Genomic DNA, 13836 nt, shown 5'->3' on the forward strand with positions numbered 1-13836 from the left:
TTGCCAAAAGAGTAAGTTCTGAAATTGATAACGCATTATTAAATTTTTTTACAACAAAAAAATAAAGGGAATACCATTAAAAAACAAAAATAAAAGTTGCTTAATACTGAACCCGGTCAATCAGTTCAATTTGAAGAAATTGGTCAGAATCAGGAGGGAAGTGGGAACGAGGATTTAGAAGAAGAAATAGAGATGGAGACGAGTGACAACGAAAATTTAGCAGAAGAAATGGAGATGACTAATAGTGATGATGATATTGGTAGGGAGGCAGATGAATTACATCAAGAAGAGCAGGATGAAATGGTTGAAAATATCGAGTCTGATGAAAATATCGAAGTAGATGGAAATAATCTAAAAATTGGTACTTTTGTGGTGGTCCAATTTTTTACAAAAAAAACCGTTAAACATTTCATCGGAATTATAGTAGTAATAAACGACGACAATACATACTGCACCGTGAAATTTTTAAGAAAAAATATAAATTTTTTTTTATCCAAACATATTAGACATATCGGACGTCAATTTTGAAGACATTATAAACATATTAAAGGAACCTTCCAAAAGTAGAAGAGGATATTTTTCTTTTAAAGAAAATTTAAGTTTTTTCAGTTATAGTTTTTCGTGTTTTTTTAAATAAAAGTGTAATATTTTTTTCTATTTTTATAATACAAGTGAAATAATTTTTTTAAATTTTTTAATAAAAGTTTCTCCGAAATTAGAGAAAACTCTGAAAAATAGAGCTTTTTGATCTAGTTTTTATTAAAAAATAAAATTAAAAACGTATATCGTGAGAATAGTAGACAAATTAAAACGTATGCCATGGGCAAAGTAGTCCTATTACGTTTTAATTTTGCCCTACAGTGAATTTAAAATAGGTGGGCAATGTTGAACTTTTCCAGGGCAACTTTGCCCACCTTGTATTTATTTTTTTTTCTCGGCTGTGTTACAGATTTTTTTAAAAAATGATAAGAACATTCTCGGTTAATATTTCGAGAGTTCTCAAAATAATTTTTGTATTTATTTATATGTGCTAAGAAAAGAAATATTTAAATAAAACTGAAATTTGCTGGGCAAAGTAGGCCATGTGTACGGTACTAATAAATGAAACAGCGCAGGTGCTAGAAAGATGGAAAAATTATTTCGAAAAGCTATTAAATAATGTTAAAGAGGACGAGATGTTCATAATACAGAACATGGATGAAAACAATACGATAGTGGAGACGCCAACAAAACAAGAGGTAATGAATATAATCAGCTTAAAAACAACAAAAGTCTAGGAGCGACAGAAATAACAGTTGAAATGTTAAAGGCAGGATGAGAAAAACTGTACGAGAAACTATAATATGGGCTGGTGAAAAAGATATGGGAAGAGAAGAAAATGCCAAATGACTGGAGGCTGGCTAGAATCTGTCCCATACATAAAAAAGGAGATAAACAAACATGTGAAAATTATAGGGGAATAGCACTCCTAGAGACAGGATATAAGATATTAGCACAATTCATAGGTGGAAGACTGAACGAATTCATAGAGGATACTGTGGGGGAGTACCAGGCAGGCTTTCGATCCAACCGTTCGGTAACAGACCAGATTTTCACGATAAAAGAATTACAAGCAAATTTCTATGAGTACAAAACTACCCGGTATGCGCTGTTCATAGATTTCAAGCAGGCATATGATCGTATAAATAGAAAAGAAATGTACCGTGCTCTGAAAGAATTAAAAATTCCCAAAAAATTGATTACTTTGATTAAAATGACGTTGACAAAAACGAAAAGTGAAGTAGTGTGGAAAGACGTCTCAGAGGACTTCGAAATCAAACAAGGACTTAGGCAAGTTGACCCGATGTTAAACACGTTATTCAATCTTGTTCTTGGAATAATAATGAGGAATTTCTGCATAAAAATTGAAGAAACCATATTTAAAAATGAACATTAATGTATAGCTTTCGCGGATGATCTAACAATATTAGCAAAATCAAAGAAAGAATTGAAAAGAATTGTGAAAAATATAGAAAAGGAAGCAAATAGGTTTGGCCTAAAGATAAATAAAAGAAAACTAAGTAGATGATAATGGGGATTACACAACAAGACCATGAAGAGTTTATAAAAATACAAGGGGAGAAAGATTACATATACAGTCTTGACAGAGTGCAAGAGTTTACCTAGCTTGATGTGAAAGTAAAGGAAAATGGACATGAAGATAAAGAAATTAAATCCAGAATTACAAAAGGCAACCAGAAATACGGAATTCTGAGATCCCTAATGAAGTCTAAGTTTGTTTCAAGAAAAACAAAAGTAAGAATTTACAAGACAGTGATTAGAGCTGCGGTTGTATATGGAGCTGAACTATGGGTTTTGAGAAAGGCAGATGAAGAAAGATTAGAAAGATGGGAGAGTAAAATTCTCCGATCAATTCACTGGGCCCCAGGCCCAGACGGCATACAGGCGGAACTACTAAAAAAAGGGGGAGACAAACTACATCTTGAGATATATCATCTTATAAGAGAAGTCTGGGAAAGAGAAGAAATACCGAAACACTGGCATGAAAGCCATATAATACCTATTCACAAGAAGGGAGACAAACAAATATGTCGGAACTATAGAGGAATATCGTTAATTAATACAACATACAAGATTATATCCATAATACTCTTTAGAAGATTAACTCCATACGCAGAGGAAATAATAGGCGACTACCAAAGCGGATTCAGACCGGGAAGGTCGACTATAGACCAGATCTTCGTCCTACGCCAGGTGTTGGAAAAAAACTGGGAATTCAACCGCGATGTACACCAAATCTTCGTGGACTTCAAACAAGCTTACGATTCTGTTAGCAGAGAAGCATTGTGGGAGACTATGGTAGAAATGGGAGTACCTGGAAAACTGGTACGATTAGCAAAGGTGAGCACGGAGAACGCTTCCGAATGAATCAGAGTTGGCAGCAACACGTCGGAGGAATTCCTCATTGACACCGGACTTAGACAAGGAGATCCTCTCGCCCCCCTGCTGTTTAACTTCGCACTGGAACATGCAGTAAGGAAAGCTCAGCCACAACTGACAAACGGATTTGCCGCCCAAGGATCAAAAATACTATTAGCCTTTGCGGATGACGTGGACACTATTGCACAATCCACCAGAGATGCAAAAGAAGTTTTCACCCTATTCGAGAACGGAGCCAAGGAAGTTGGTCTTAAGGTCAACGAGAACAAGACCAAGTACATGGAGGTTACGAAGAACCCAAGACCAAGGGTTAGACAAAACGTAACAATTAATGAATACAATTTTGAAGTCGTCAAAGATTTTAAGTACTTGGGAGCGATCATAACATTTGAAAATAACTATGAAAAGGACGTGGCAGCCAGGATTATTGCAGGAAACAGGGCATATTACTCGTTAAGGACCCTACTTAAATCAAAAATACTCTCAAGACCAGCAAAAATAAGAGTATATAAGACAATAATTCATCCCACAATAACGTATGGAAGCGAAACCTGGACTCTGAATCAGCGGGAAACAACAAAATTACTGGTACTTGAAAGAAAGATACTGCGGACTATCTATGGGCCTTGCAGAGAAGAGACAACAGGAGAATGGAGAAGAAGACACAATGATGAACTCCAGACAATATACGGAGATGAAAACATAGTAAACTACATTAAATCAAACAGAATACGATGGGCGGGTCACGTACTAAGAACAAGTGACGAAAGACTTCTTAACGCCACATTCTGGGAAAGGCCCGATGGAAAAAGGTCAGTTGGTCGCCCAAGAAAGAGATGGAAGGACGCAGTAGCCAGCGATCTACGCAAAATGGGAGTACAGCAATGGGAAATAGCGGCTCAGGACCGACAACAATGGAGGGAAATAGTAAACGCGGCCAAGACTCACATAGAGTTGTAGAGCCAAATGATGATGATGATGAATTCACGGAGGCATAAATACACAAATGAGATGGAGAAGAAGGAAAATTAAAGAGTTGGAAGAGCTGTATAAGGACCAAAAGTCACCGCAATAATAAAGGCGCATAGAATAAGATTGCTGGGACATTTGCAAAGATTGGAAAATCACAGAATGACCAGGATGATATTGAACAGGAAACCAGTCGGAAAAAAAGGAAAGGAAGTATGGGGTCTTCCTGGTGGAAGACAGCGTCCAGTCAAATTTACGAGAATTAAAAATAGATAACTGGAGAAACACGGTATTAGACAGAAGAGAATGGAGAGAAGTGGTAAGAAGAGCGCAGGAGAAATTGTAACACAAGAGTGTGCCATAAACTGTAAAATGAGAGCTATATATGTATATATTTATAAATATAATGTATTTTTAATAGACAAATTAATATTGTATATTGTATATAGTACAAAAAAAAATGTAATTGTGTATTTCACGCCCGGGGTCTACATGACCTGTTGAGCAAAATAAATATAATTACCAGGCAATAATGGAGATGGGCGGGACATGTTGCAAGGATGAAAGACGACAAATGGACTAAAAATCTGCTTGAGCGGAGGCCACGGGCAGACAGGTGAAGCGCAGGAAGACCCCAAGGCGATGGACATACGACCTCAAAGAATTGTTACCAATTGGATAGCAGAGGCGCAGAACAGAAGAAGATGGAAGTATCTGGAGGAGGCCTATGTTCAACAATGGACAAATCAGGGCTGATTGATAATGATAATGATGATCATATCCCGCGATTAGTGCTGTCGTATCCTTCTTTAAGTTAACCCCAACTTTCAACCCTAAAACTACCGGTTATCCATTTTGGGGACTATAAAAGTCACTCCGTGTTCCATTTAATATAATTGAATATCTTATTCTGCGTGACCGCGTGGAATTCGTTTATCATTTCGGGTGGTTCCTTCTATTTATAACAACATTTTTTAATTAATTATAATATTTTTGTTTACCTAAACGATTACATGTTGCTATCTCATGAAATTATAATTATGTTATTTACGAAGTGTAACTAATGAGATTGTTATGTACGAAACGTATACAACAAGTGTTGGAATTTTTGTAACTACTATCGATGACTCAACTTTATTATCCTTCTCATTCATATTAACGTTACATAACTTTTACTTTTTGACCTATTTTTCAATTGCAATCAGTAAAAAAAATCACAGAAAAACTTATTTGTCTTATTTAGGATATGGACGACAAAGTCGACCAATTTCGGATTCTGCCATTTTAGCTCGTCTTCAGATATTGGAACGAATAAAAAATCTACAGTTGTTCTAGTTTTCCAATACGCCAATACCACGTATAGACCAGGGCGGATCTGTTTTGAGGTGGATGTGAGAGGTGGCATTCGGATTTTTGCAGAAAAAACTAGCTGACAATTTCAATAATTATAATTGAAAAAAAAAAAAAAATGAATAACCATTTTCAATTTCGTTGCAAAACGAAAATACAGCCGAACCATATTCCAGTCCAATCAGAGAGTGCTGCAAGCACCTCTACCGGTTTCGAAACTTATTAGTCTCTCATCAGGAGGCACATATGCTGCTCTCCCTGATCCAACCAAAACAAACCCCAGCCTGCAGTCCCGAATTGCAACGAACGAAATGGCATAGATGCCCTAGCGGCAACTGCTAGCAAAAGACTAAGTTTTCACTCTAATGGCATATAACATATCCCACCAGAATGAAAACAATGGAAACCTTCTCTGGTTACACCTCCGAGGCTTCTACAATTTGCAAGCCATACGGATGCTGAGACTAAGGAAGATGAGGGAATTCTACAATTTACAATTCACGTCACATCTGCTCAGCGCGGTAAAGTTCCAACGAGACTGGTTCCCTTCATACTCCACACAGAGTAAATGTAAATACTCAAACGTCCTCACTCTATTAGTTTATAAGCCAAAAAATTGTTTGTAACCTTAAAGCAATGCTGAGGCCGCTTAAATAATCCGATTTTAATTCTGTAAAGTGCATTAAATAGGTATAGGTCTGGATCCCGCGTATGAAAAAAAAGTTGATTAATAGCAAGCTGAACATTTGTTAATAGCTTAAGGGTGTCTAGTCGGAAAAACTTTGATATATGGGAACACTGGAACAGGGGCAGTTTTAATTGTGGAACAGGTTAAAAATTTGGAACGGTCAGACCACGAAAACGGCACATATATTTTTTCCGACAGAACAGACTTAAACTCTTCGAACAGAGATTAAACTCTCATGCAAAAATCAGACTGCTATTTATCACCAAATGGGCGTTTTAATGAGTGGAACATGTAGAATATGTCAAATGACAGGAATTATGACAGGTGTCATGAACAGAGATTAAACTCTCATGCAAAAATCAGACTGTTATTTATCACCAAATGGGCGTTTTAATGAGTGGAACATGTAGAATATGTCAAATGACAGGAATTATGACAGGTGATAAATAGCAGTCTGATTTTTGCATGAGAGTTTAATCTCTGTTCGGAGAGTTTAAGTCTGTTCTGTCGGACAAAATAAATGTGCCGTTTTCGTGGTCTGACCGTTCCAAATTTTTAACCTGTTCCACAATTAAAACTGCCCCTGCTTCAGTGTTCCCATATATCAAAGTTTATCCGACTAGACACCCTTAAGTTATTAACAAATTTTCAGCTTGCTATTAATCAACTTTTTTTTCATACGCGGGATCCAGACTTAGTAGAGAACCTCTTTATATGTAAAAAAATTAGCAAACTTCTAAATCGTGTACTTTCTCTTCAGAAAGTTTTTAAAAAATTAGACTGCAAAATTATTCTGCAAAATCTATCAGGTCGATTTTAATGAAATCTGGTGGACGATTTAAGTATGTTGTAATAATTTTCTAAGCAAATTACGAAAGTTCTAAGTGCAACCAAAGTAGTTGACAACCATTGAAAAAAAAACAGGCTTATTTTGCCCCCTTGTTTTATATTTCTTGCTATTTTGCAGAAAGGGTAATATTTTAAGACATTTTTAACCACTCGTTTATTATACAAAATTCAATTATCTTTATTTTATTTCCCTACGACTTTGTTCTAAAATGAATCCTTTTAAAGTTATAAGCAAAAAAGTAGAAAAAAAAATCGATTTTTTTCGAAATTTTTAAATATTTTAATTTTTTTATTACTGTTCCGAGCATATTTGAGAAGGTGCATAAGTCAATTATTATTACTGAAGGTGTCACCTAACTTTATCTACAAAAATCGGAATGCCACCTCGCACATCCAAAAATAGACGTTTTTTCACAGATCCGTCCTGGTCTAGTATATAATAAGAAAATGTATATTTATTTATTGCAGTCATTGAAGGTTTTTTTTTCATCTTTAAAGAGGAGGGTCTGGCATTTTCAAAAGACATCTTAGTCCAGAACGCCGCCTGACTGATGTTCGGGTAGAATTCATTCTTCGTAGTCCCAGGGATAGTTCCCGAGGTACTTTAAAATGTCCTCTCACTTTACCTTCATTTAACCACAGACTGTCAGCAAGGATGCCCACCCTTTTCCCGTTTTGTTTGTTTCTTTATCTTCATTCCCCCAATCTGTCGATGTCTCACACAATTTAACTCACTAATTCGCCTCCTATCAAAACTTATTCCCCCTACCTTCTACTTACAATATATTTCCTACCTTCGTCGTTGGTACATCTGTTTTTCCTTCTCTTCTTTCTTTTTGATCACTGCACGGCCATACTTGTGTATACTAGTCCAACCCCATTTATTTTCAATCATTCTTCTCACTGTCACAAAATTTTCACCTGTCTCCCTTTCCATTCTGTTCATTTTTATTATCCATCTGTTGTATTCTAGCATCGTATAATGTGTGGAACAGTGTCCGGGTGTCTGAAATATAGGCATTAATCAGTGTCAGCCTTTCCGAACCTAGAGAGGTAGGCTTTAAAACACCCGTGTCCTGTGAGCACCTGCGTTAGAAAATAATCCAGTCGCCTGCGACCACAGTCCACCCAATTCTTTAGGTTCGAGAGCAGCATCCTTCACCATTGTGCCACATCCTTCATACTGTTCCCTTCTTCTTGTCATTTTCCAATTGACCTTTCTCTGACCTGTCTCCTGTCGGTCATTTTCTGCCGTTACTAATACCCTTTGATTCCCACCATAGTCGCTTAAGTTGGTACTTCATAACTGTTATAACTAGTTTTGGCGACAAGGCATCTCCTTGCCGCACTCATCTGCCAATTTTTATCTTCTGTCATGCAATGGAGGTTAACAGTTGTTGTCGCATTTTCGTCTATTGAGCATCCTGATAGTACTTGTAGATAGCAACTGTTTCCACTTTGTCAGATACTTTGTGGAAGTCGACGAAAATAAGAGCAAGTGGTCTATTATATTCGATGGACTTTTTAACCAGAGTTTTAAGGCATTGCAAATGGTTGTTGGTTCTGTGTCCCGATCGAAATCCAGTCTGTTTTTCTGACTGATAGAATTTTAGTTTTCTATGTACTTGTTCTAAAATCGTTTATTTCTTTATAATTCTCATATAATTAGAAGTTATAACGCCTACAAATATCATTCTCACAGATGGTGCCCATTATTATTATTAAACGCTTTTATTTAGTTCAATCATTTGCGTCAAATCTTTAGACGTTAATTTGACTGCCTTTTCTTCAATGGAAATGAGTGAAATTTTGCAGACATATGAATTCGCGGGAACAATACACGAATAGTCGATAATTTTTTTTTGTTATGTTTATGAATTGTTTAAAAAAAAACGATTTTAATGGAAAATGCTTAAATTCTCTTGTTTTTTACAATGTAGAAACTTGAAGCTTTTACAGATTGTAGCTAATTATATGAACTATACATAATTTCACTTTTTACGTTATTTGTTTACGTTATGCTTCGAATATAAACAATATAGTTTCAAATTTCTCCAGTTTCTGTCCGCTTTCTATCCAGTTTTCAGCGAAAAAAAGGTATGGCACCGCAGAGGGACCAATTCTGCCCTTAGTATTGTCGTGGGCTTCGACTGTCCATAAAACGCAAGGTTCGACTGTTGACTACGCTGCGCGGTCGTGAACTTGGGCCCGAAAGTGTTTGCGTAAGGACAGGCTTAAAAGCCTGCATTAAGCCTGCAAAGCTTACGTTTTATTGAGCCGAGTGCGATCATTAAGGTACGTATCCATACAAGGGTAAACCCCGCTCGGTGTAGCTGCTGAAATGGATACAGTATGCCTCTCCCTTACATATAAACCGCAAACCAGTTGGAACGAAGAGTGTACGCGCCAAGCGGCGATCACCGACGTATCCACTAAGTAGAGCTATTACACCGAGCGAGGTTTACCCTTGTATGGATACGTACCTTTAGACGGCTTGCGCATCGAAGAACTGCATTGCGAGAAATTAACAGCTTCTACACCGTACAATAGTAAAGTATTACAAGAGATGGAAATACTGCGAAAACTGTAATAGTCGCAAATAATGATTTTGATTTAAGAAATGTATGAAGAAATTACAGAAAATGTACAATGTATGTATCAAAAGTTAAAATAAATGCAAAAAAGGTATCTGTCATAATATACCTACATCCTTTTTTTAAAGATGACGATATATTTTTGAAAAGTGTAAGACTAAAAAGTAAAAAATAAAACAATATGAAAAATTTTTTTAAGAAACGCTTTTATTTAGTTATGACTGACTAAAAGTTAAAATATAAAAAATCAACTAAAAAGCAAAAAATAAAAAAAATCAAACTAGACGGATTATTCTAAAAAAAACGTTCGTTAAAAAAATGAAAAAATCTAACACATTCGTTAAAGAAAAGCGTGGGGCGCGTGTTCATCGAATAAACGGTTTTCGCCCCACGCTTTTCTTTAACGAATGTGTTAGATTTTTTCATTTTTTTAACGAACGTTTTTTTCGAATAATCCGTTGAGTTTGATTTTTTTTATTTTTTGCTTTTTAGTTGATTTTTTTATATTTTAACTTTGTCAGTCATAACTAAATAAAAGCGTTTCTTAATTTTTTTTTTTCATATTGTTTTATTATTTTTAGTACATACCTATATTCCTTTCGAAGACAATTTGCGTTAGTTTGGTTTTTGGCTGAAATTTCATTCAAATACAAATGACTTTGCGATAAGCTTAAGATTAAGGATGAGCGAAATATCTTTATGGCAACTACACGTAATGATTAGCGTGCTCTGTGGATTAAATCTGCTGCCGATGCAATTGTGCACATAGCTTCAAAGACCCTTTATCGAGACTGGATTATAGTGGGAACCATCGTCGCAATTGTATTCTGGCCTTTTCAATATCCTTAACAATTCAGTTTGTTATTAGTGTAAATACTTTTTAAACAATCTTGATATCTCTTTGTCTGTTCGTGAGAATGATTATAATTATAACATAATGGGTATTCTAAATTTATTAATGTATTTTAAAGAGTTTGCCTGACGACTTTGATATAAATATAATTCTAACCTTCTCTCTCTTGCAGAATAATAATTATAAATGATTTCTAGCGTCCGATGTGCAAAAATACAATATTGCTAAATTAAAACGCTACAACTTATGGACATCTGAATATTCAGAGATATCAGAAGCTTTGACACAAGAAATCGGAATAGATGAAAAGTGGTTGACAAGTTGCAAACAGCTGACAGAAATATTTTGGCCAAATTATGGTTTGAATCCATGGAAGGATAAAGTGTATCAACCAACAGAACTTGTAGATATGCTTGGCGTCTTAAAAAAGGTACATACTGGTTTACTCCCATACGGCAGGTACGGTACAAATGAAAGGAATCAATTCGTTATTTCGTAAGCCGGCTACTTTAAGGAAAGATACCGAAAGAGGTCGATTTTTATTTTTTAATTATGATTTTTTGACATAGATATCATACTAGTGACGTCATTGCTCTGGGCGTGATGACGTACTCAACGATTTTTTTTAAACGAGAATAGGGGCCGTGTGTCAGCTCATTTAAACGGTTATTACATGTTTTATATAGTAAAACATATGTTACAGTTCAAGTTGATTATCCAGTTGGAGTTGACTCCAACTAGTTGGAGTCAACTCTAACGGCTGGTTTCAGTAAAAGTTGATTATAAATATAAAATGAAGATTTATATTCAACATTTACTAGTAAAAGTAGACTCCAACTAGGAAAAGTATACTCTTCCCAATGCCATTTAGTAAAAGTTGATTCTGATTCACACAAACAGCCGATTCTAGAAATTAAATGTTACTGAATATGTTCAAATTAGTCTAGGCTGTATCGTAGCCCCCGTTAGGTAAATTACTCCGATTCGAATTTTTTGCACAAACTTACTAAAAAAGAGGTCCTTATAACAAATCTACTGGGTGCCAGGCAGTACCTTGATGGATAAATTGTTTAAACAATTTTTTTTAGACAAATTCACAAAAATAATTTTTTCACTTCGAGTAATTTTTTTTAGATCATTTGGGTTATTCTGAGCAAAAAAAGGTATTTTGTGATTTTTCTCTAAAATTGATTGTTGTCGAGTTATACGCGATTTAAAATTTGAAAAATGCGAAAATAGCCATTTTCAAAGCTTAATAACTCGGTTAAAATCCATTATTATGAAAGTCAAAAAGTGACTAAATCAAAGTTTATAGCCCCCTCTACAAGATCCAGCAAAAATTTTTTGTCACTATTTTATTACTAAGCTTTATCTATAATTATTAACAATGAGCACTAAGTGCGTATTAGGCGGCCATCAATGGTGAGTGCTAAAGAGATGCACCATTCCGGCCGTCCAATGGTGAATCTCACTCGCACTCACATTGACGGCCGCCTCAATACACGCTTAGCGCTCATAATATCTTATTAATGAAATAATGATAAAAATTTCTTCAGGATCTTATAGAGGTAGCTTTAATCTTTGATTTTTTTTAGTTTCTGACTGCACTAAAGTCATTCATTATTGTACTGATTTGCCCTCATTTTCGGCAGTAAAGTAACACTTTGTTGTATTGAAAGAAGAATGTTACTTTACCTGCCGCGATTATTAATCAAATTAACCGAGATTGAATGTAAGTGGTCAATAGCAGCAATCGATTATTTATTTGAGTGAAATTCAAATTTATTTACTTTAATTATTAAAAATATTGAACAAAATTTATGTTATTATTAATAAAATTTATGTCAAAAAGTAAAATTCTGTAGTGTTTCGCAATTATATTCATACAAAATAGATTGTTACTTCAGACACACTTTAAACCCTTCATGTACTGCTATCTATGTTTACACTTTTCACACAATAAAACCTTTACATCAGCTGTTTTCAATCTTTTTGAGTCATGTACCATCTAACTAAAGTTTCTTTAATTATATTTCTATATTTTTAGATTGTATTGTATAATCAAGACTTACTATATGCTACTATTTTAAGTTTTTGTGTGTTTTGTGTACCACCGCAAATAATGATATGTACCACCGGTGGTACATGTACCACAGATTGAGAACCGCTGCTTTACATAATATGAGATAGAGTAGATAAAAATTATTTTTGTGAATTTGGTTAACAAAAATTGGTTAAACAATTTTTCGACCGCGGTACCGCGTGACACCCTGTGTATTTATTATAAGGATTGTTATACGGATGATGTATTTCTTTGAGTAAGTTTGTGCAAAAAATCGAATCAGAAAAATTTACCTAACGGGGGCGACGTTACAGACTAGACTAATAAGTAGTTGAAACGGTCAAAACAAAGAAATGCACACTCATCAAAAATGCACTTGAGATTCTCGTATAATCAACATTTACTGAATCGATCCAGGAAGAGTCAACTCCAACTAGTAAAAGTTGATTTAAATTTTTAAAATCAACTTTTACTGCTCGTTTCAGTTGGAGTTGACTCCAACTAGTTGGAGTCAACTCTAACTGAGAATCAACTTGAACTGTAACATATACATTAACATAATTCGTTAACAGATTTCATTAACAAATTTCGTTGGAATTTTTCCGAGCTGGACAGATGGGATGTAAAATGAAAATTATAGAATTCCCTTATCTTCTTTTGCTCCAGCATTCACTTGGCTTGCATTTTGAGAAGCCACGGAGGTGTTACAAGAAAAATGGTTCCAATAAAATTTTTGATTTAATATTACCTATTTAAAATTTTATTAAATTGAAAACTTTGACTTGTATCTAGTAGATGTCGCTATGACACCCAGGCCATTTTGTTAGTTGCAATTCGAGGCTGGTCATCTGGATTATTTCAGTTTGGTTTAGAGATAGCTACATATGCATTCTCTGATGAAAAACTAACGAGTTTTATAACCGTTCGGCCAGAGTGCTTTTATAGACCAATCAAGTTAGTAAAAAATAAGCCGTTTTTCGACATACTTGAAAAGACGAGGTTTGACAGTTGAAATGTGTAGTATGAGATATTACAAAAAGGCTACCATCTTGGGATTCACCAATTTTTTAGTGGAACATTTTTTAAATAAACAATCAAAACTCCAAACTTAGTTTTTGGCTCATAACTTAAAAACTTGTTTATTTAGAAATTTGACGTCCACAGGTAACTTTTTCAGAAAAAAAAGATACATCGAATGAGATACACGAAATTAAAATCGGTTAATAAACAAAAAAGTTATTGCAAAACGGACGACAAAATCACTGTTTTTGAATATTGTTAATAACAATTTTATTGTTTATTAAAATATATTTAAATATACCTAAACTTGAGGGAATTATGGTGTTTGAATGGTGTGCAAAAAATGGTCTAGATCTGTTAAATAGTTTTTGCAAAATTTAATTTGTTTATAAATTTTTTTGAAAAACGAGCTAAGTTCTGAGGCTGGTCTAGTTAATATGGCTGAATGTATCTCAATAATCAGGGACTCATTTCCTTCGTTAAGATGTATACTAATACCCTATGAAAAAAA

The 13836-nt window shown here is 34.7% G+C and overlaps 1 protein-coding gene across 1 annotated transcript in view; it reads left to right on the forward strand.

The window, feature by feature from the left end:
- Nucleotides 1-13836, forward strand: part of LOC114331236 (cytoplasmic dynein 2 heavy chain 1) — a 410099-nt gene that overhangs the window by 44763 nt on the left and 351500 nt on the right. Inside the window, exon 7 of the mRNA XM_050645881.1 lies at nt 10441-10673. Coding sequence (XP_050501838.1) covers nt 10441-10673 — 233 coding nt within the window. The remainder of the gene's footprint in view (nt 1-10440; nt 10674-13836) is intronic.

The sequence above is a fragment of the Diabrotica virgifera genome, chromosome 3, assembly GCF_917563875.1.
Source record: "Diabrotica virgifera virgifera chromosome 3, PGI_DIABVI_V3a".
Taxonomy (NCBI): domain Eukaryota; kingdom Metazoa; phylum Arthropoda; class Insecta; order Coleoptera; family Chrysomelidae; genus Diabrotica; species Diabrotica virgifera.